General features: G+C 30.0%; 4 protein-coding genes across 5 annotated transcripts; 2 read left to right on the forward strand and 2 right to left on the reverse strand.

The window, feature by feature from the left end:
* Positions 1-1,185: 1,185 nt before the first annotated feature.
* Positions 1,186-3,820, reverse strand: LOC127266152 (tyrosine aminotransferase-like). Its single transcript, XM_051296307.1, has 7 exons — positions 3,325-3,820; positions 2,751-3,090; positions 2,454-2,672; positions 1,995-2,054; positions 1,768-1,923; positions 1,591-1,684; positions 1,186-1,485 (listed from the first exon to the last, which is right to left on the reverse strand). The coding sequence occupies exons 1-7, from the start codon at positions 3,627-3,629 to the stop codon at positions 1,367-1,369; spliced, it is 1,293 nt and encodes a 430-aa protein (XP_051152264.1). The 5' UTR covers positions 3,630-3,820; the 3' UTR covers positions 1,186-1,366.
* A 4,544-nt stretch (positions 3,821-8,364) lies between these two features.
* On the reverse strand, positions 8,365-13,065 carry LOC127266173 (uncharacterized). 2 transcript variants are annotated; one of them, XM_051296338.1, is made up of 7 exons: positions 12,804-13,065; positions 11,353-11,669; positions 11,182-11,275; positions 10,527-10,648; positions 9,934-10,089; positions 9,151-9,249; positions 8,365-8,795 (listed from the first exon to the last, which is right to left on the reverse strand). In XM_051296338.1, exons 2-7 carry the CDS (start codon positions 11,665-11,667, stop codon positions 8,685-8,687), a joined length of 897 nt encoding a protein of 298 aa, XP_051152295.1. In that variant the 5' UTR covers positions 11,668-11,669; positions 12,804-13,065; the 3' UTR covers positions 8,365-8,684. The 2 variants fall into 2 exon arrangements, with proteins under 2 accessions (XP_051152295.1, XP_051152294.1); XM_051296337.1 differs by having other exon boundaries at positions 12,633-13,065.
* A 2,148-nt stretch (positions 13,066-15,213) lies between these two features.
* On the forward strand, positions 15,214-16,790 carry LOC127265862 (putative F-box/LRR-repeat protein At5g54820). Its single transcript, XM_051295879.1, has 3 exons — positions 15,214-16,140; positions 16,211-16,387; positions 16,461-16,790. The coding sequence occupies exons 1-3, from the start codon at positions 15,214-15,216 to the stop codon at positions 16,770-16,772; spliced, it is 1,416 nt and encodes a 471-aa protein (XP_051151836.1). The 3' UTR covers positions 16,773-16,790.
* Positions 16,791-18,276: 1,486 nt separating this feature from the next.
* LOC127266123 (protein CONSERVED ONLY IN THE GREEN LINEAGE 160, chloroplastic) lies at positions 18,277-21,720 on the forward strand. The gene is made up of 9 exons (XM_051296258.1): positions 18,277-18,696; positions 19,318-19,364; positions 19,439-19,523; positions 19,617-19,709; positions 19,850-19,930; positions 20,025-20,116; positions 20,693-20,785; positions 21,305-21,373; positions 21,459-21,720. The coding sequence occupies exons 1-9, from the start codon at positions 18,364-18,366 to the stop codon at positions 21,595-21,597; spliced, it is 1,032 nt and encodes a 343-aa protein (XP_051152215.1). The 5' UTR covers positions 18,277-18,363; the 3' UTR covers positions 21,598-21,720.
* Positions 21,721-25,185: the final 3,465 nt, after the last annotated feature.

The following is a 25,185-nucleotide window of genomic DNA, read 5'->3' on the forward strand; positions in this document are numbered from 1 at the left end:
GGAGGGAGTATATAGTTTCTTCATCCGCCTCAAACTGTATATTTACATTTTGCGTCATTGTACTTAACATTAAAAATATTATTGTATTTGTATAATTTTTTTATATATACAAATATCTTTTTATTAATATTATAAAATACTAGTTGAAATATTTTTATATTTTTTTTCTTAATTTGTATTATATTTAATACTATTTAATAGGACCCATAATCGGACGGAGGTATGATTAACTAAAGGATCTATCCTCTGTGGCTGATTCTTAAAATGTAGGGGTCATGATGAACACTTTGTTTCTATCGAGCTGACTCTACTGCCATTAATTACAACAATACATACTTTAGATGTGCAAGGAAAGAAGCCGGGGGTCCTTTTTTTTATTTATTTATTATAAAGACCTAAAAATTTACGGTTGTTATTATTCAAATATATTTTAAATAAAATTTTAATCGAATCTAATTAAATAATTATTATATGGACTAGCATATAATTAATCCATTATAGGGGCCAATCCATAATTATGGTATTCAATTTGGTAGTTTTGGTTTGATTTTAAGACGGTTGGTTTTGGTTTAAACCACGAGTTTATAAATATTTACATATTTTTAAATTTTATATTTTTATTTCAATTTAATGGTTAGTTTTGCTTTCAAAATTAATGCTTATTTGTTACAAATTATATTAATATAGTTCAAATTTATGAAATAATGATTTAAATATTATAAAATAATCACTTTCTTGTTTATTAATAATAATATTATTATTTTATTAAAAAAGTAATATAAAACTATTTAAATTAAAAATAATTTTAAAAAATTAAAAAATTACCCTAGTTCTAGCCCTACAACTGCCCCGTTCAGTCCAAAAATACACCCAGTCCTCTACACACACTTTATATATATAATCTTTTTTCTTCTTATTTACTCTTTCCATTTTTTTTTTTAAATTTACGTAATTAGCAAAATTAATAAATAAACATTTTAATATTATTAAAAAATATCATTATTTTTATTATATTTATCCCAAAACATCGTAATAATAAGCTGCCAATATATTAAATGCCGTTTATACCATGCACTCAGGACAGTGGACTTGAACTCGATACTCAGCTAGATTTTGGTGTCATGTCGGATGCTAAATGACCGTTTCATTTAAAAGTTCGAACTGATAGAAAAACTTAGTCATTAATTATATATATTCGCAGACAGAAGTCTCATCACTTATTTTATAGTCTAAAAACCATACAATTAATTATATTACACTCGTTCTCACAATTTATTTTCATTGTTTCGTCATAAAGCATTAATTCTTTTCAAGCCGTCATCGAGAGATGAAAGCTCTATTGCAAACAGCACCCGAAGCCATATTTTCAATGTTTCCTCATGCGCCTCTCACAGAAAGCTTTGATTCTTTTAAAGCCATCATCGAGGGATGAAGGCTCCACTGCAAATGTCACCCGAAGCCAATTCTTCAGCCCAACAGCAATCCCTGCACGCATCATAGATTCTTTATTCAAAACATATATCGATCTGACTTCAAATTCAATGTAATTATAAGAAGCAATGACAGCAAATGAAATTCCAAATACACTACCTGGGAGAACTATAACAGATTCCTCCTCAGCCAGCTCAGTGCAGAAGTGAATGTCATCCTTAATGCCATCCAAAAGGGACAGATCAAGTTTTACCTGACAATCAATAATACACATAAGATTCTGATTGTTTTACCTCTTCTTAGGTTATGTGATAATGTAATTGCACTCGTATTTACCATGGCAAACATCGATCCTTCAGGTTTGCTGGGGCAAGTAATGCATGGGATTTCCTTGCACCGATCATACAATATATTGGAACATTCTTTAAGTGTGCTTTTAATTCCCTCAAAGAAATCGTTTGGTGTATTTTCAAGAATTTGCGGAAGCGCTCCCTGTTCGCATCAAAGTTATAAGAACACTCTGGCCAAAAAGATCAAAAGAAATAATATATATATATATGTACCTGTAAAAAGGTCACCGGATCGGATGTAATATTCAGAAAGCCTTCGATACTAGCAACAATCTGCAGATTCACGAAATCATGTCAAAGAGAGTCCATGCAATTCAACTTATTTTAAGAAGGAAAATGTAGATTCAGAAAAAAACCCAAATCTACAGACAAGATCATGAAGTACGTTATCATTCTCTTATCTACCCTGCTGCAAAATAAACATCATGGTAGGCAAATAATTGACACACAGTACCGATCAAGGATGAGTAAAAACCAACGGAAGTTCAACAAAAATTATTACCATAGTATTGAAACAAAAATATATGTGAAGACCGAGTGGAAAACTCAACAATTGGACATAAAACATTGCATTTATGATTTTGATAAGAAAGTAAACATTGTCATGGATCAAATATATTATCAGCATGCAACAATTCTAAACAAAGACAAACAGAAAGGTCTTCAGAATACCCCATGCTTCTTAAGGATGCCATTTGGATCAGTAGTGACGAGCCAACCAAGTCTCCAACCAGGAACGATCCATCTCTTTGATATCGATCCCAGAGTAACAACAGGAACAATTGACCCAAAGACACCCATTGGAACAAAAGGATTATCTCCGAAGCTAAGGTGATGATACACCTCATCAGAAATCACTAAGATTCCAAGCTTTCTTGCTGTCTCCGCAATCTGGAAATCAGTCATTAGCTATCACAGCATACAATTATTCTTAAACATTTCATCCGACGTTAAATCTAATACAATTACCTTCTTCAAGTGTTGGTACTTGAAAACATTTCCGCAGGGATTTCCCTCATTGATAATAGCAATGGCAACAGTATTTTCATCGGCTATAGCTTCAACTGCAGCCAGATCCACTTCCCAATCCTTCTCCGGGAGCAGATCAAAGTGTCGGAATTCAAGTTGAGAAAACCCTGCCCTGGCTTCATAGTAAGGAAAGCCTGGCCGTGGGAGGAGAATGTTAGCATTGGGGTGAGCAAGGACTGTTATAATGGCTTCCAAGGCTTGGGTACAGCCGGAAGTCATGAAAACATCGTCAGGTGATAACTTGTATGGAAGATCTTTCGAAAGGTACTCTGCCACCGCTCTGCCAAGAGCAATAATCAATCTTTATTAAAAGGAGAAGTTGAAAGAATTGTTACAAAACAGATGGATAGATAGATATCTCAAGCACAACAAACTCATGTTCATCAAAACAGCGAAACAAATGCTGGAAAGTCAAATTCCTGTCATGATTAATGCTTTGTTTGCAAATGTTAAGCCAATTGCAGTGCCCCACAGTTGAAGAGCGAAATCAGGTTTATGGACTAGTGCAACGTACCTGCGAGCCGAGGGGATGCCGACGGTGGAGGAGTAGCCGTTGAGCTTAGCGGAGCGGACGGCGGCGCAGACAGCATCCTCGGCAACGGCGGCGGTGCGAAAAGAAGGGAAAGGGGAAGGGTCGCCGTGGCCCATAGGAATAACAGGGCGGGGATCATTTCTGTCGAGATTTTCCCGGAGCACGTTGAGCACGCCTCTGACGGTGAGGTCCGAGGCCAGGTTCAGGTCCGGGTTTCCTTTGAACCGCCATGACTTGGCGTCGAGCGACTCCCCGTTCCTCATCTCCGTCTCCGTCTCCGTCTCCATTGACAGCTCTCCTCCTCCGCTCTCTATCGTTGCCGTTTGAACTCAAATGTTGGGAGAGAGTAGTGGTGATCGATTAAATAGGGCCGTCATGAAACCCTAATTCCCAATTAGTGTTCTTCATCACCGGTTGTCGTATCGTAACAAATTATTATAGTTTATCACAAAAGAATGCATGATGACAGCAACAACACGTCGGGTTGGTTCACCATACACGACATTGTGGAGTATAATATACTATAAACATACAATACAGGACAAGTAATACAGTATTATATTGATTCCAATGCAGTGATGATGGCGAGCGAAGAAGGACAAGACTACGGACGTTGATACGGACACAGTGATTTCTATGTTTAGGTAGCCGATGCCGAACCCACTTTCAATAAAAAATAACTACTCTATATAATATTAAAAAATAAAAACTAATACAAATTTTTACTTTAAAAAATACTTTTTATGATTAACAAATAAAAAATAAATATTTTTTCTATGCGATCGGATACCAGTAACTAGGAGTGTTAAAATTAAACTCGATCTGATATTTTTTAGGTTCGAATTTGGGTATTTTGAATTTGAAAAATATTGGGTCCATCCGAACCTGAGATGAAAAAGAAAAAAATTAGTATCCTATTCAAGTTGGTTTCAAGTTGAACTAAAATTAAAAACAATGAATTTTTTAAAGTGAATTTAATTTTTTTAAAAAAATTGGGTCTCTTTTGTGTAAGGTTTGTTTGGGTTTCAAGTGATCTAAAACTAAATTAGGTAAATCTGAATCAGACCTAAAAGAATTCGTGTCGTGTTCGAGCATAGGGTATCGAGTCAAATTTCGTGTTCGAGTTGACAGTTTTTCTATTATCCATATGGCTCAACCCAACACGAACACCAACGAAAATACGAATTGACACCCCTAACAATAACTAGTTTTTTTTTTTTTTTTAATATAAATAAAAATATTTGTTTATTGAAATATATTTTATTTTATTTATTATTATTATTTATTGTCTACTTGCAAGAGTGAAATTGTCTTATTTAATAAATTGGTAGTTATTGTACATTACAAATATTCTTTCACACACATATCCTATTTTATTATCAAGAAACCCAAAGGTAGATTATATGTCTACATAAAATAACACATTATTATCAAACTATTAGTATTTTTTTAATATTAACAGTAAAACAAATGCAACTCTTGCAAATAGATTGAAATAAATATATATTTTATTGAAAAATCATGACTATTAAATAGGTTTTTAAAAAAGAATAGAAAAAAAAAAAAAAAAAAACTCTAAAAGTTTTGTTTATTTGGTTTTATTTAAAATTGAGTTTGACGATTAAGTATTAATTTATATTTTATGAAAATAATACTTTTTCTTATACTCAAATATTTAGATATAAATTTAAATAAAAGTAAATAATAATTACTCGTTTATTTTTTATATTTTATAGTAAAATCTATATATATATATATAAATAATAATGTATTTTCGCTTAAAAAACAAAGAAATGACATAGTCGTCAAATAATTGCCAATTGCAGATAAACAAAGGAATATGAAAACACAGATGAGAGAAATATTTTCATCTTACTTGGAAAATAAAAATAAAAATGTCTATTCCAACTTTAAATGGCTAACAAATTAGGTCCACTTATTGAGGCGGAAAAAAATATAAATGCAGATGAACATACATACGATAGACCTCTCAAAATGGGTTACCGGGGCGCGGATTGATTCATAATCCACTATAATCCGCAAATGAGCGGGTTGTGTGCGGGTTAATCTGCAACAAGATGGATCAAAATTTCATCAATCTAATTCAATCCACCGGCGGGTAGCGAGTGAAGCGTACTAGCCCACAGACTTTTTTAAAATATTAATATTATAAATATTTTCGTAAGTAATATTTAAAAATAACTAAATAAGAGTTTTATTATAGAATTTAAATAATAAATATTTTAAAAAATTAATAATAAGAAATATTTTACACATAAATCATAATTAATTTTATGAATATAAAAATAAAAGTAACGTGTAGATAATATTGATTAATTTATTTAAGCTAATTTTATTCGTCTTAACTGAAAATATATCTTTTCAATAGATTAAAAATAATAATATGTTATTTATTAAATAAAATGTACAAGATGATTTTGATATTTTTTTCTCTTTGTATGTTATTTATAAATTAATTGTATTTATAATGATATATTTGTAATTCATATAAAATTAAAATATATTATGATATTAATAATAATTACTTTTATTATAATTTTTTAATGTGACAGTAAAAAATGATAAAAAAAAAAATACATTTAGTTGATACGGGTAAGTACTAATTATATTTACTTGGTCCGCAGGCTAATTCACTCTCAACCCACGGCTCATGTGGGTTGACCCGTTTAAGTCCGTATTTTAACGGGTTTAAAAAATCACAACCCAACCCTCCTAAAAAGTGAGGCGAGGCGGGCCAACCCGACAAACTCGGCCCATTTTGACGGCTCTAATTCGATAGACAAGATTTGGTATATCTATATTTGGGGTTTGGTATATCTGCATTTGGGGGCGAAATCAAATATTTGGGTTAATATATATTACTCACTCTGTCGGGATATAGTGCATACTTAGTATAGACATAGAAATTTAAATAAAATATAATTAGTAAATAATTAAAAATGTATTAATAAAAATAATTATAGATAATTAAGATAACTAATTAATATAATTAAAAATTTTAAAATTATAAATTAAAATTTTAAAATATAATTAAAATGTGCAGTGTTTTTCCAAAATAAAAAAATAACATAATATATGAAACATACCAAAATAAATAAAATATGACGTATGAACAAAGTAATACACAAATTTATTTGGATATATCACACTAGCACACTTGTGTTGGTCTCTAATTCATAGATTCCCATAGTAATACCTCTTATCTTAATGTTATGGGTGTATTAGTGCACCCTACTAACTGTCATAAGCTAGTTAGGGTACTGATTGAATTAATATGCACAGTTGATTACATATATTTTATAAGGATAATTTAGTAATATTACGTGCATTTAAGATTATTTAGCGTTAAATGAATATTAATTATATGATTTTATATTTATATAATCTGCCGTTTGAATATAAATTATGTGCTATTTGTATATAAATATAAAAATATCTAAATATTTCTAAGTTATTTTTACCATATAGTGCTAAAATGAACGTTAACTATGTGATATTTGTATTTGTATATCATTTATTTGAATATAAACTATGTGCTATTTGTATATAAGTATAAAATTGTCCAAATATAATGCTAAATAAACGTTAACTATGTGATTTTGCATATATATATATATGACCTGTTATTTGAATATAAATTATGAGCTACGAATATATTCTCAATTATTATTGCTATATAATGCTACATGAACGTTAATTATGTGATTTTGCATTTATATGACATGCTATTTGAGTATAAAATACTATATACTATTTGTACATAAGTATAAAATTGTCTAAATATATTCGAAGTTATTATCAGCGTATAATGCTAAATGAACGTTAACTATGTAATGTTTGTATTTATATAGCTTGCTATTTATATAAATTATGTGTTATTTATATATAAATATAAGACTGTCCAAATACATTCTAAGTTATTTATACAATATAGTGTTTAACAAATATTAATTATGTGATATTTGTATTTATATGACATGTTGTTTGAATATGATTTTGTGTTATATAAAACTGTCTAAATATTCTAAGTTATTTACTAAGCAACTCTGAATGTATACTAACTATGTAATATTTGTGTTTATATATATATTGCTAAATATTTTCTCTGTCCCACTCTAAAAATTACATTTACTTTTTGTGTGATGATATTTAAATATAATATAAAAACAAATTATACAAATATAAAGGTATTTTTAATGTTAATACAATGACACAAAAACTAAATGTAATCATCGGAAACAGTCGATATACTATTTGTATGTATATGTATGTAATATTAATAATTTTATCAGTGCATATAAAAATGTGTTATTCTATCATAGTGTGTATTAAGTGTTATTTTCGTATATAAAAATAAATAATACTTGTATTAAATTTGATTAAATTGATATTTTTTTTATTAATTTTATAATTTGAATGAAAATTGATTAATAATTAAAAAAAATAACAATAAAAGAGAAGAAACGTATCAGATGAAATATAAAAATCGAAGAAACTCTGTTAATTCTATTCGTAAAAATACAAAACAGAACATAGAGCAAGAAGGTGGAAAACAACACTAATGGAAGAAGAAAAAAGGAAAAAAATAAAATGACAATTTTACCCATAATATTATAATGACTATTGAATTAAAAATTAATCAACGTATTCAATTAATTGATTGTAATCGACACGGTCTTCAATATATATATATATATATATAACACATTTTGTACTTTTTGCCTATTGGTTCATACCAAACAAATATATATATATATTTTTAAAAAAAAATTGAATATTTAGTTTTTAATTTTCTGTAATGAGAATTTGAAATTTTTGTTCTTGCTATTTTACTTTTATACAAAATATTTTGTACATTGAGAGCACATAAGCATATTTGATTGGTTTGTTTTTAAAAAATTTTATTTAAATTTTGATTTAATGCGATATTTTATTATTAATTTGTTTGAATAAAAAATTATTTTTATTAAAACAATTTCATAATAAAAAAATTGAGTTGAATTACAAAACAAATAAAGTGACTTTTTACTAATTTAAGGAATTAACATTATTTAATAATAATAATAATAATAATTTATTAAAAACACTACTTAACAAAAAAACCTAAATAATGCAACAGTTAAATGAATAGAACGTTTAGTTTTTCCAAAGGCCTTACCTACTAGGGAGACATCTTATAGCATTTTAGCTACAGATGCTTTCCTTCAACATCAAACATCAGAAACCTTTTCCTAATTCGGCTGTGCATGCATTTTCAACTCAAATAATAATACTAGTAATCATAGATGTGCATATGGAAACCTATTATTTACCTCATAAATTCATAATTGAACTCGAGGCGTTTCGAAATTCTCTTCTGAGGTCGCACCATCTTCTCCGGCATTTCCCACTCCCATGGGTCCTTGGCTTTTCTCAAAGAAAAATTCGATTTTCTACACAATAACAATAATTGAGAGATTAAAATGTTGTTGGAAGACTATATAATATGTAATTAATAATACAATTTTTAACGGCTTAAACCTTTAGGTGATATAGTAATTTAACAAATGCAGGCAAGTTAATTTAAACGAAATACACAACAGTAAATGTACATATAATCTCCTCAAAAACTTCCATTTGATTGTGTTATTAATTCTCATATTCAGGGTTGCACTGAGTAGTCTTATTCAAAAACATTCATGTTATTGGTTTTGATTCTAATTTAATTAGAAATTGAAAGCAATATATATATATATATATATACATACATTTGATTCAAATAAGGCGACTTAAAGAAAAGGAAAGTACCTTGATGGACTTGTTAACTTCTTCAAGTTTGTGAAGCATCAAATCAGCAGGCATGGCTCCTCTAGGTTCATCGAAAGCAGTGTGAGGAGAACCTAGTTTCTGCAATATAAACAAAGTTATTAAGCGACATACATAACTTTTCCGATGTAAAAATATAAGCAATGGAGCAAAGTTTCCGCTGATTGTTTATAGAATCCAACAACTAAGATAATACAACATTTCAAGCAGGGGTGTGCGAATTCGGAAATCACCATGCATATTTGAAACAGTAAATCAGTCACGTAATTGGCAAACTCATACTTTTGAAGACATGGTGGGTTTGTTCTTAAGTACAAATTCAATATGAACTCAGTATTGGTGAATTTGAGTTCATTTGGGTAATTCATAATTCATGATTCAATATGGCAATTTTACTTTCCAACCAATATTAATAATATATCGTATAAATTTACGTAAACAAGAACTAATATAAAAACATTTAAATCATAGTGCTTAAACTAACCAAACTCAATCAAATAATCTTAAATAGCATAGCAAATCTTGTGAATTTGGCTATTGAGGACATTACCAGATTCAATACCAAATTCCTATTCCAAGCACATGTTATTTTCTTCATCAATTTGAAATTGAATTTAGTTTGCCTAAAGACCAGCACAAAAACTAATTACTGATTCAACTCTACCAAATTACAAATTTCAAACTCATCATTCCTGTAAATTCCAAGAATGGCTTATAGAAGAATGAGGGTATCATTTTGAAACAAGGTCATGATGATGACTTTACCTTCCAGCTTTTATGAGGTGTAGGTGACCTCAAAACTGCAGGGCCCAGTGTCAATGATTCCATTCGGGACATGCTTTCACCTCCAGAAATATGAAAGCTTGGGTTCCAAATCTTAGTAGACTCTAATGTAGCCTTTGAAGCATGTGTGACTATAACCTTCATATTGAAACCCTTGTCATTAATTTAAACATCTTCAAATACCACAGTAGAGTTGATGGTAACATAGCCCTCCTGATTTCACTAGAAGACCATATTTCAATTTAACCACATTAGTAAACTGTTTTCCTAATTTTGGTCCCACAATTTATATCAATTATCAAGCTGAGTATCACAAAATTTTGTAGTCAGCAGTAATGATTATTGCAAGGGCGTTTAGTTCTAGCACTAGCTGTTCTTTTTTACTACCAAAAATAGAAATATATATCCATATATAAATAAATAAATAAATATGAATTGAAATAATAAAAATTTGGGAAAACAAATTTTAGTATAAAATGTGAGATCAATATAAAAAGTTATTAAGTAATGGAAGCATACTCTGTGTAATCAAAGGAGCAATAAATCAGCAAAACAAAAGCCAGACAAGTAGTAACCTTTCGCAAAAGCCAAGGGTTGCTAACTCCTTGAACATGTAATTCATCAACAGGTGCTGCTTTTCTGTGTGCAATACTTTCCACTCTAAAGGTGTGTAAGCCATATACAGACTGCAAGCAACCTGTGTGCACAATATTTTAGGCACGGAAAACAACATGAAAGTGAAACAGACTCCAAGTACAAATCTGGAATTGAATCACTTGAAATGATTACATTAACTTTTCGTTTCCACAAATGAACAGCAACGTAAAAATTGAATGATATATCACTAAGGTTCATGGCTGTTCAAGGACACTCAACAAAAAGGACAAATGCAAGAAAGCACAAATTTTCCTATAAAATAAGACAGAGAAAGAAAATGTAAAAGACTAAAGACACCTTACAATCATCAAAGAAGTAATGCAAGAAACCTATGTTCGGATCAGGAATTATGGAAAGTATATAAAGGTATCAGACATATGCAATGCCCTCCAAACAAACTTAATAACAAGCCACTCAATCCCACAAGCAAGTTTGGATACACCTATGTCCACTTGTGCTATTCGATCTCATTCATTGTGCCAACATGGAGTATTTTCAAATAAAAATGTATTCAGACAAAAAATTAAAGGACAAACAATAAAGAAATGAATGGATTTAAGTTTTTTAATGTACCTTGCTCAATTATAATGTCTATTATAAGGTACAGAGGTACATGCTTCTGGATTTTGATTTCACCAAGGAATGGTATAAATGAAGGCCTAGTGACCTAAGAAAAAAAAAGAAGATAAAAATCAGCATTTCTCACTCAAAGTGCTAATAGCATGACAAGAACATAAACCAAACCTGATACACTATTTCTTTTGATGTAATATAGAGTTTCCGAGATTCAATATCTTTTTGAAGCACATATCTTCTATAGGGCAAATAAAGCAGCATAATTATCCCAATTCCCCATGCCAACACTAATAGGAGAGATATCAAGACCCATATTATCATGTTGTACTGAACATTTTTTGAGGCAAGTTCTTCAAATGAAGCTGTGTGTAGTACTTCCAAGCGATCATCAACTTCTTCACCATCATCTAATCTGTAGGCAGGATAAGAAGGCAGCAAGTTCTTTTCTGACCCAAGCTTTGCGAATCCGTCAGCATGACCCATTCCTATCATAGTAACACAAAGAAATAAAATAGGAAGATGAATCCAAATGGTTAGGCTGTGAATGAACCGTCCTATAGATCAAATTCAAACAGCTCAAATTATAAAACTAACAGTGAGAATTCAAGACCTTTATCAGACAAGGACTGGAGGTATCATATATACTTTAGTTTAAGAGCAATATAGGTATTTGATTGCCGAAGACATAGAATTTATTGAGAATCTAATCAATGTCAAATTGATTACTTCTCTTGTGTATAATTCCAATAACCTGTATGGCGATTCACCATGTTTGAATGCATTTCCACATCCAAGAATAAACTCTGAACACAAAATTCGTAAAAGATATGTCCTATAAATAATTATTGCAAACTTTCAGTTCTCCTCCTCTCTGTGCCACTTTTAATACAAACCAGTAAGCCTCTGTTATATATATATATATATATATATCTTCACATTGGAGTATCTATCTATTCATTTCCTGTGATATAGACACAAAATTATTGCAATGTCACATTGCTTCTATCTTGTTTAGTATTTTAGCCCATCCTTCTCAAAAATTTCACTTCAACCGTCCAATATTTTATATTAGCCAAACCATCCAATCCATAGAGCTATTTTTTCAATGTTAAGACAGATTTACAATACACACAGCCACATATATATATATATATATATAGAGAGAGAGAGAGAGAGAGAGAGAGAGCAACTCTAATTCAATACTCTTCAATATGCACTCATTTAAACAAAGACTAAATTAAATGTATCGTTCCCTTTTCATTTCATTACTGATTAATTCATTAAAAACCAAACACACTTTCATTCACTAGAAACTTACAACCCAAAAAAATTAAAAAAGAAGGAATAAAAAGATTACTCTTCCTTTTTTAAAGAAACTTTGTGAACAAATCCAATAATGTTGCCACAAATTACGAAGATGATAATTTGGTGGGGGAGTAGTAAATTGCCTGCTGCTGACTGTAGAGCTCAGTAACAACGCCTTGCAGCTTTTAATGAACAAATCACAATCCAATAAAGTTGCCACAAATCATATTTAACCGCAACACAAACGCTCAATTCGTCGTCGATTCGTTCACGTAGCAACACAAGCAACACAATAGAGGGGGGGTTCGTTTCACCTGAGACCTTCCTCGAGTGGCTGAAAAAGGGAATTTAATTCGAACCGTTTGGTCATCAAGGTGGCGCTTCCTAAGGCTTCCTTCTTTCCTTATCCGCTAGCGATGCCACCAGAAAAACCAAAATCCAAAACTAGGAGGGAGAGATGTGCTAGTGCCATAGATCGGGCGAAAACCACCATAAATTGGGTCGAACTGCAATCATAATTGGATTGGACCTCGAAGAAGCAGACTAGACTAATTTGATTTCCTCAATCGAGAAACTATCTGGAAGGATCTTCATGGGCTATAGAATTTATTTTGATTATCTCATGACAAAATGGGATAATTATGCCTTGCGTATAAAAATAATATAGTAATAATATTTTAGTATAAAAATTAAGATAGATAAAAATAAAATATAAATATTATGAAATTTTTCTGAAGTAGCGATAAAAAAAAAAAATACTAGAAGTATGGATGAATGATATAAAAAATTACTAAGATAAATAAAAAAAAAAGTATTAGTAAAATCGTCTATTATTTATTAAAATAACAATACTAAAATTATGGATGAATGAAATTTTTTTTATTAAAATGTATATATATAAATTTAGCCAATTAAAAAAAAAAAAAAATCTAGCCGAGAGTATTATTTTTAATTAAAAATTGATATAAAAATACTTTTAAAATTAAAATTTAAATTTAAATAAAAAATCAAATCAAAAATACAAACCATTTAATATTTCTTCGTGTACTGTCTACTTAAAATTTTACAAGTTATAATATATTACACAAATATCATATTTTTACATTAGACTTTACTAATATGATTATTTTTATCCTTTCTTTTTATTATTTATATTGTATTTTAAAATATATCAATTGAAACCCGAAATTAATGGACTAATCCCTTTAATTTGCTTAATATCATGAATCGTCTTTAGTATTATAGAAGTGGTAAATTCATTATTAAGATAACTTAGATATCCATTATAGTGATTTTCTCGCTCATTTATGCTTTAAAATAAATTTAAGTTCATTATTTTTTGAGTGACATTACTCGATTTTTCAATGAGAATATATAAATGTAGAAAACACATACATTCATATGTACATTGATTAAGTACAATTGATTATAATTAGTATACGATCCTATTTATGTATTGCTTCCATATATACGTTCTATGAATTAAATAGTCGTTATAATTATATAGTTTCTTTATATCTTTCACCCGAATAGATATAGGGTATTTTTCAACACCGTGTTAAATTCAGTTTGGACCATTAGATTTTGACTATTTTTAAGATAATGATAAGTTGAGTAGATAGTGGCGATGGCGGTGGCGGCGGTGATGCTTGGTCTGGTGGTAGAGTTGGCGGCGGAAAATTGTTAGGTCTATAGTCTGCTAGGGATGTGGTCAAAATGTTATAAATCGATTTACAAGTTCAATTATAGCGTCTTGATTTCTAATGGTAATACATCATGTGTTCATATATATATATATCATTGGCTAATACACGGCCAATTATTGTTTGGATAGAAACTCTTTCTAGTACTATCCCATTTTGAAGACTCATAGAAATAATATAGACGGTGTCATAATCTATTTGACGTACAATCTATTGAACTACTTCAACAAGTTATTAAACACCGGATTGCGATCTTTCACACCTAAAATATTTTTGTCTTAACGGAGAATTTTTGTCGGTTCACTTTAATTAATACTCCTTTTAATAATATGTTTGTTTGTATATAATTAATTTGTTTTAATCATATGTATTGATTAAATTTGATTTAATGAATCCATTTTCACAAATATACTTGCCACACCAACAGCCAACTCCTTTTAAATTATTATTATTATTATTATTATTATTATTATTATTATTATTATTATTATTATTATTGATTTTAATTTAGATGATTTTTTTTGTCTTTAAAAAATACCATATTATACCATGCCTTAGCATTCAACTACCACAGTCAAAACTTAATTACATAGTAACAATAATATAATCACCCTTTTTTTGTTACTATATATAAATTTCTTCAATCCCTCATAAATTACTTACCCTCACCATTATTATCCTCTTGACATATATTTTTTTATTTATTGCAGTTACCCAATTATAAGATGTCTATTACTAAATATTATTACATATACTTAAAATCAAATTGTAAGAATTTAATTTCTACAGTCATGATATTGTAATACTCACAGTTTACCATTTATTATTATTATTATTATTATTATTATTGCAAACTGTAAGGCAGCGGATAGAGCAGACAGGTCGATTAGGAACCAGTGCAACAGCTCTCTGAATATATATATATATATACACAGATATGACTCTATCTATATCTATATCTGTTCAGGTTGAGACAGGAAGAGAAAGATACGAAAAGAAGCAGGAAATGGAAGAAGTACCAATGGATAATTTGTCAGTTCTCCCCGACGCACTTATTCTGCACATCTTCACCTTTCTCCCCTTCCGCGACGCTGTCAGAACGTCTGTTCTTTCTACGAGATGGCGCTACCTCTGGCAGGCCACCACCAATGTCGACCTCAACCACAGATTCTTCCCTGATCTCACATCCATGTCTGATTTTATCCAGCGCTGGATGCAAATCTATCGGGAGCCACAACTGGAGAGGTTCTGCCTCGCCATCTCCAACCCTCCTGCAATCGTTCGTCCCCTAATTCACCAATGCCTCAGATTCGCACTCGACAGATCAGTAAAAGCCATGGAGATTGATTTCTCCAACCCTGATTTTGAGAACGACGATGATAACCTCGACGTCGTTGGTGCTAATGTAATCCCCCCTCAACGTCGTCGTCGGCCTTTCACTGTGAGCCTTGATTCAAGAACAGTGCTGCCGGAAACCCTAGGATTGTCTGCCTGTGATCTGAGTTTTGAAGATTCTAATTCCGTTTCCAATCCTTACTTTGGGGTTAAGAATTTGTTTCTTGGGTGGATGGAAATGCCGGGCAACTCGATCATGAGATTTCTGGCACTGTCCCCGAATCTGGAAACCCTAATTCTGAAGGGATGCTGGGATGTGGGAAATCTGGAGATTGATTCAGGGACTCTCAAGGTTTTGGTTATGGAGAAATGTCGAGGCCTCGAATCCTTCTCTGTAAGCTCCCCCAAGTTGGAATTCTTGAATTACAGCACACGGCTGCCGCAAGCTCATCTGCAGATCGAAAATGTCCCCAGTGTGAGGGAGGTAGTTTTGGATTTAGGGTTTCAGCAATGGAGGAATGACGATGAACACACTCATTCCATTATGCTTTTCGATCTGCTTGCACAAGACTGGGCTGTTCAGGCCCTCACCATCTGCAGTTACACTCTTCAGGTAATTTATTATATTTACTATTATCATAATCATATGATGATTTGAAATTGAATTGAAATCGATGAATCAGGCGCTGCCATTGGTGGGGAACTTGGTGCTGCTTAAGCCAAGCTTGGGAAGAACAACACACCTGTGTTTGAGAACACAGCTGCACGCCCAAGAGTATTATGGAATTACATTTTTCCTTAACATGTGCTCCAAATTGGATCTTCTTTCCATTCATTTAACCCAAACCAAGATTTTTGAGGTAATTTAGGAAGAAGATACGAACATGTGCATGCAGCAGCAGTAACTACTGAAATTGATGATTGAATTTGCAGGATTACAGGTGGCCATATCGTGTGGAGGATCATCCTTTTGCGAGTGGTTTATGGCATCCTTCGTGTTTCGACAAAACGTTGAGGACAGTGGAGATCAAAGGGTTTAAAGGATCTACCAATGAGATGGTGGTGCTGAGATACATTCTCAGATTTGGGAAAGTGTTGCAGAATTTAGTCATCCAAGCTACCAGAGAGGATGATGGAATGGGGGAGGAGACCTCACGTGCACGTGCTCGTGCACGTGACAGAATCAGGAGGCTGTTGCAGTATGAGGTTATTGCATCTCCTGTTTTAAAAGTGCACGTAAGGTAAGGGTATTGTGGTAGGGAAGAAGACCCAAACAGATAAACATGTCACATCAAATATAACTTTAGGAATTCATGAATTTGATTTTTCAGATTTGTGATGTTTGCTATCGCCGTGTTACTTTTAAATATGGGAAAAAAAAATGTTATAATTTATAATTACATGTGTAATATTTTCAATTGGTCTAATTTGACAAGTTTGAAGTGGTCCGATTTGAAAAAAAATTATGCGGGAGAAGCAATATTTATGGTAGTCACTTTCATAAGTTAGTTCATGATTTAGTAAACTTTTTTTTCTTTATATCTATTTAATAAATCCATTTTCATATTTCATACTTACACATCGAACTCTTCAATAAAATTTAATAAAGAAGGCTCATTTATATTTGTCGTGTACGCGTTAATTAATTTTTTTCTGATTCATACTTTAATGATCGAGAAATACGTATATTGTAAGCTCGCCGGATGACACATATGATGACCAATTGCCAAACACATACTTATATGGGATCAGATCACGAGCATATACATATTCATCAATGAATGATATATGTATGTTTGATCAATTTGAAAATAGTAATTACAATGATATTTTTTTCTATGAATAAGATTTAAATTATTATAAAGATTACCGTGTATAGAATCTAAAGTGTTAATAGTGTATCTTAAAAACTCTGGGAATTCATTCTAAAAAAATATATATATATATTTATCTAATAACTTTATTTATTTGTCTTTATATATTATCTATCAATAAAGTAATATTTCGAAATATAATAAAATATTAAAAAAGTATTTTTTTACTAAAAAATTAAAAAAATTTATTTTTATCTATTTCTCTTAAAATTCATGTTCGATCAAATAAACACACAATTGAATGATGGAGGGAATATAATTTTTAAAATGTGGTATAAGATGTAAGTTAAGGTGTTGATTAGTACTGTAGTCAGTATATGAAATATAAGTCACAACACATACACAAACACAATTATATTTTATATATGAGTAAGGATTTGTTCATTCCCATAGCATTATCATGACACTCCCTTCGTCCCAAAACTATAATTTTGATTATGTTTGACACAAGATTTAAGGAATATTGATATTACATTGTGGTAAAAAAATATAGGTAAAAAATGTTTTTGTATTAGTGTAAAAAGCAGTGACAAACAATTGTTTAATAAAGTAGTTTTATAGTGATATGATTATTTATGGAAATGAGATTATTGTTTTGAAACGGAGAAAATGATAAATAGAATTATTGTATTGAAATAGAGGAAGAACATTTTTTTGTTATCGCAACATATAAATTGTTCTTTCTGTATTTTTTTTTTTTTTTTTTTTTTTACGTAATATAAAATACACAAATATTTTTAATAGTAGATATTTATCAATCAATATATAATATAAAATAACAAAATAACAATAAGTTGAATGAATTGATGGCTAGTTTTATATAAAAATATCTATATCACTTTGTTTAGTAACAAATCAAAACTTTATAATAACACTGCCAATAGCACAAAGTTGAAACAGACCTTCGAGCCAACCTCATCTATCTCAAGTCCTCTGACATTATCCTCAGTTCTGGAGCACCAATGGCGGTGGTGAATTGCTGCCTTTCAGTGACTTCCACCACATCCCCCGACTCCCCAAATCCTTCATCTCCTTCTTCCTCCTCACAGCGGCTGCCGACCAAGATTATTCTTCCCAGCAAGAAGCCCTTGAAATGGTCCACTGGGGTTGCCCCCGGCGAATATGGTGGTCCACCGACGACTACCAAGCTCAGGAAGTACTGGGGCGGTGATGAGGATCCTCTTGCCTCCGATGATTACTTGTGGAATAAAGACTTCATGGATCGTATGAAAAAGTTCATTAAAGACCCTGATGATGATGCTGCCTCTGCCGATGTTTCCGCTGCGTCTTCTAGGGTTGGTTATTATTTATCTATTTATTTTCCTTTGTTGAGAATTTCAATGTTATTACCTTGTTAGGTTCGTTCTGTTTTGAATTGAATGAATGGAAATGAAATTCAGTGTTTCTAGTAGGAATCGGATTTGACAGCGCTCAAATTGAATTCGGGTTAATGGATGCTTTCATGGGACTAATAAGTTTTTGTTTCTTCTTTATGAACTACTGTAATAAAAAATTTCTTTTATTAAAAAATCAATTTTACATTCAAAACATAGCATCTAACACCTATTTATATCACATCATACGACAATTCAAATTTAAAATTTTTACTATTCAAATCCAACTCAAAATCCAAACCCCCAAACAAACACACCTTAGAATATAATATGATATAGGATTTTTAGCAATGATTCCCAAGCGTAGTATAGATTTTGAAAATGATCTTATGTTCTAATTTGAATTCCTGAAATAAGTTACTGTCATCTTGAACAATTGACCATGGTAATTTTGTGTCTGTAACATGATTTTCTAACCAAACATTATGATTTCTGTGGAGATTTTTTTTTTTTCATGTTTTTATAAAAATTATTATATAGTTAAGTTTGTGATGTTCATTTGGACCTTTTTCATTCAAGTAGGAGCCTTCTGGATTTCTGAGCTTAAATAGAGTGATGAGTCTCGACAAGTATGTTGCCGCTGCTTTTCCACACACTGCTTATTGTTGTTGAGATGCAGCTGTTTCACCATTTGATGATGCAGCTTGGAAGTTGACTTGAGCAAAGAGCTTTCAGGAACTTCGGCAACTTCAGAACCTTCGGCGCAGGAACATCAAGTTGAAGAGCCGGTATGGTCTAAAATTCAAGAGCCCCTTCTTGCTTACAGTCAAGTTTTGTGCATTCTTCTAAACACTTTTCAGGCGTCGTGATATGATATCTAGACAATGAGAACTGGTAAAAGATGGCGACCAGCGCCAACAAGGCGTGAGCAAGAAAAGTGGGACAGAGCTACTAAGGCTGCAACTGGAGGCAGTGTATGTCATCTTTTGGCTTACTATATATGTTTTGTATGCAATTGCTTAATCACACTGGATGCATTTATATCTACAACTGAAACGGGTATTGTATTAGTGGATGATGCTTTCTTTAAATACAAGGTTCAATGTCTTTACAGGATGTCATGTTTCGGGAATCAAGACGTTCGATTGGGGATCCTGAAGTTTTGGCTGCTCAGTCGAGGGAACAGTATTATAAGGCACTTAACAATAACAGCTTATGCTCTTCTATAACATTATGGTATAAAATGCAGGTGATCTCAGTTTTCCCTTTTAATTGTCTATCTTCTCCAGTTGAAGAACAAATTGCAGTTACTTACACTCGGAATTGGGGGTGTTGGAGTTGTTTCATCATATTTTTCATACACTCCAGAAATTGCAGCCAGGTGCCTGAAATTTCTGCGTAATTTTCAAAATTTATCAGCATTTTTGTTTCCAAGCATATGTGCTTTTTTGGAGGCATTATTGGAATTATTCAATTGTGTGAAATTATGAACAGTTTAATTGATTGGAATAGTAATGAATTATGAAGGCTCTGTTTATATATGTCTTTAACTTTTACAATTGGGTCTAAAATTGATGTTTACTTTAGCATATAGTGTTCTGGCTTTTGTGAGTATCAATAAATCTGAAAAGGCCAATGATTATGTAAGATATAATATGTTAAAGTTTGTAAAATCTATATTTGTTGGATAGGCTCTTGCAACAAAAAAAATAAAATAAAAGTCTACAAAAAGTACCTTTAGATGTTGCATAGTCACATGATTTATTTATTTATTTTGTTTTGGAGCCAAGCTCCATGTCCTTTCTAGTAAGATCATCAATAATATGCTGAAGGTTGAAAGAAAATATGCAGCAGTAGAGAGATGTATAATGTCATTTTGCATAAATGATTGCTGATATTTTTCCCGAATTTATAACATGATTGCTAATTGTTATCCCTTTACTACAAATCCGTTCAGCTACGGTTTTGGCTTGCTTGGTTCTCTAGCATACATGCGAATGCTTGGGAACACTGTTGATTCCATGGCAGATGGAGCAAGAGGATTGGTGAAGTACGTGTTTCTTGGCCCTTGGATATGAAATCCTTTATTCTGCTGAATTATTTTTCCGGGAATAGAACCTCAGTTTAAAATTAGCTACAGTGTTACTTCTGCTATTCATCTCTGCTGCATTCATAGTACATTTCTAACGGCCCGTTGTCCTCAGTGATCTCTACTATCTACTAGCAGCAATGGTGATTTTCTCCTTCGACCCTCTAGGTGGATTCTTTTGCTAGTGCATGCATATGTTCCGTTATGTAGTACTCATATGGAGCCTCAGTGGTTCAATAGATTGTCAAGAAGGTTCTTGTGTTGGTCCTAAAACTTTCAATTGCACTGAGTTTCGACTTTCAAAAATGGAACATTATTATCTTACCATTCGTCTTACTTCTTGATGTGGGATGAGTGTCACAGCATGTAAATTTGTCCACTCTGCAGTTTTTAGTTGGTTGTGTTGCTTTGCTCATACCTCCTAGATCACGACGATAATGCCTGCCTTCACTTTAGTAAAATTGGTTAAATTATTTACAGGGGTGCGGTGGGACAGCCAAGGCTACTGGTTCCCGTGGTCTTGGTGATGCTCTATAATCGATGGAATGGGTAAGATCTTCAAAGAACAGTGTTCTTTTGGTACCATAGCTAACAAAATTTATGATGCCAAATTTTTCCCCTCCGACATTTTCAGAATACTTGTTCCGGATTATGGATTGATGCATCTCGAATTGATTCCAATGCTTGTGGGGTTCTTCACATACAAGATTGCTACTTTTACACAAGCTCTTGAGGATGCTGTGAAAGCACTTGGTGGAGAGAACCAGGCTTGATTGATTTTGCTCCCTATTTTATTTAGTTGTGGTTTTATGAAACAATAATAGATTGATGTTTTTGTTGTTTGTTTGTAAACGTGTATCAATTGTTTGCTAATAATATTTTAGTTTATGGATGCCTCTCCATTTGTCACAACCATTTCTCTGTCTTTCTATCCCTGATTTTATTGTACTTCTTTCTCAAAATACTTGTAATACATCCAACAATCATGAGATGATGAATTAGGCTGTAATACATAACATACTAGGTTGGTGTGGTTGTGGTTTGATATTGTTAATTTGAATTTTTGTTTAATTAATATTTTAATATGATATTGTGGACAAATATACTCCCTCTCTCCCAAAAATATAGCGTTATTTAAGAAATATTAATATTATATTAGTAGTAGGTAAAATATAAAGATAAATAGTGGCAATTGTGTAATAATAATAAAAAAATATGAATAGTTTTACGGTGATATGATTATTTATGGAAATGAGACTATTGTTTTGGTACGGATAAAAAGTAGTAAATAAGACTATTATATATATAGTTTTATTGAATATTGTTTAGAATATAAATATTAATTTCACTTTTAAATTACAAAAGAACAAAACCATGATATGCATCTTTCTTGTTTTTTTATTAAACATATTGATTTGTCGAAATTAGTTGGATGCTCATCTCTTCAATCAACACACTTAAAAACAATCATATAGTATAGATAAAAGAGGTCGGCATCACATATCGTGTAAAATAAAATTATGTGTTTTATGTTAATACTTATAGTTGTATAGTAGATAAGTATGTTATACGCTAGAACCATCAGTAAAATGTATTGTATGAGATTATATTTTAGTTCATTTGATTTATTTGTATTATATTAATATAAATAATATGTCGTCTGTTAATATCATGTAATATCTTGCACAATATATTGTCATTATTGTAATGAATTTTAAATTCACCACAATAACAACCACCTTATATAAATAATATATAAATATGGTATATTAGTTTTATTTGAAAGATTTGTGGAATATTGACTTACTTATTTATATTTTTTATAATTAAAAAAAAAATATTAAGGTGAATAATATTATTTTATTTGATATAATTTCATATTCAATTTAATATATCAAGACATTATATAATTAAAGGTGTGATACAAATAAATTAATTTATAAGATTATCAATATCATATAACTCCTTGGTTTTATTTAATTTTTAATAAAATATTTAATTTTTACCTTTTTTTAACATTTAAAGGCATTTTATATAAATATAATAATTTTTTGTTAATATATTTTGATTTTATCTTAAATATAATTTATTTATTTTTAAATTTTAATCAAGAATATAAAATAATAAGAATAATATAAAATATATTGCCAAAATTTAATTTATAATTTTAGGGATAAAATTAAATATATTTAATAAATAATAAAAGGTATATCAAACTATATACATATTATCTCATAATAATATTACAATTAAATTTGAATACAATATGTTGTTATATATTATAGCTATAATTAAAAAATAAAAAATGTATAAAATAAATTATATTATTTTAATTTATAATAAAATTATTAAAAGTGTTTTGAATAAGAATATTAATTTTATTAATCCAACAAAAGTAAATAACTTGAGTTAGAAAAAGGATAATAATAATAATAATAATAATAATAAATTGTCTATTCTACTCCCTCCGTCCCAATACAATAGTATTGTTTATCATTTTTGTCCGTCCCAAAACAATAGTCTTATTTACATAAATAACTGTATCATCGTAAAACTACCCTTACTTTTTCATTTTTATTACACAATTGACACTACTTTTTACACTTAATATACTCACAAGGGCAAAAAAGTTTTTTATCCATACTTTTTACCGGCTACCAATATAATATCAATATCTCTTAAATCTCGTGTCCAATCCAATTAAGATTATATTTACGGAACAGATGGAGTATTAGATAGCATATTCCAAAACATATGCCATGAATATAACTTAAAAAGAAAAATTCCTTTGAAAGTATTGTAGTTACATTTTGACAATTGAAGCAGAACACAGAATATGGTCCTTTATGCATGCCACAGCCTATAGCTTTTATTGCCATATTCTTAAATAATTATTTATTATTACTTGTTAAACATCTCCAAAGATTCGAAAATGTTTTAACTATTTTCTTTATTATTATTGAAAACAAAATTGATAATCAATAAAAACCATGATTGAATATCCATTATTTATAAATATAGAAATATTTGATATTCAAATCAAATCAAACAAATATTTAAAATGGTAAAAATTGTATTTGAATTAAATTTTTTATTAGACTGAGTCAAATATAAGGGTTTATCTTCTAAAAAAAATTAAAATAAAATCAATATTATTTACTATGCACAATTTTCGATAAAAAATTAATTTTTTTTTTTAAAATTATCATATTAAAATACTATGTAGTAAAAATTCAAATCTAACATTCAATTTTAAATTAATTTTTTATTTAATTTTGGTTTGAGTTTCTGTTAATTTTTATGTGAATTTTTTTGTTTAAATAATACTATTTTATTAATTAGCGAAAATAGGTAAGATGATTTTGACAATTTTACTTTTATAAATATTATTTGAATATTGCTAACAAATATAAATAAATTGAATACTTTTACAAAAATTAAAGGTATTTTGGTGTTTTGCATATAAATTGTTTTTATGATAATAGGAATAAAAGATTTTTGAGTGGGACGAACGGAAATGATAAAAATAATATATTCTATTGGAGCTGAGGAAGTATAGTGTTTTGTGATATAAAATACTATTTCATCCGTCTCAATTCAATCTATCAATTTACTATTTTTATTTTCTATTATGGTAAAAGTAATTTGTATATAAATATTAAAATATCCCTAATTTTTATAAGATATTTGTTTTTTTTTTTTGAATGCAAATGACAAAAATATCAAAATAATTTTATACATTTCTACTAACTCATAAAATGCTAGTGTAAATACATTTTTTTCCTTATTTTTTTAATGTAAAATAATGGTATAATTGTAAATAAATAATAATAAAAAAAAAAGTATTGAGTATTTGTATTGAATAATAGAGTCTACAATTACTAAAAATAAACATATACATATTGTTATGAGATGGATAAAAATGACAAAATAGTATACCTTTACGCGGGTTGAAAAAGTATTATTTTTTAATATATTATAAAAAAATAAAATAATACTTTGAATTGAAACGAAAAATAAAAGCTTTATTGAAAAGTTCTTTGATTTAATTGATTTTGTTTTGGAGCGAAACAGAACATATCCTAACAAAATTATGCTCAATAAATAATTAAAATTTGAATTAATTGAAAATATTAGCAATTATTTCAAATCTAATAGTAAATCCAAAACAGCTCAAATTCGTTTACAATTCGAATCTAATTTAATGAAATCAATTTTTGGATATTATTAGTAGCCTTATATTGGCTCTAGATTCAAGGTTGGTTCAAAAATACTCACATAATTTGTCCTTATTTTATATTTTCGTCCGTCCCGCATAATTTGTCTTTTCTATTCTTGGAAATATAATTATGCACTTTAAT

The sequence above is a fragment of the Andrographis paniculata genome, unplaced genomic scaffold (assembly GCF_009805555.1).
Source record: "Andrographis paniculata isolate CXL003 unplaced genomic scaffold, ASM980555v1 Contig74END, whole genome shotgun sequence".
In the NCBI taxonomy this organism is placed as follows: domain Eukaryota; kingdom Viridiplantae; phylum Streptophyta; class Magnoliopsida; order Lamiales; family Acanthaceae; genus Andrographis; species Andrographis paniculata.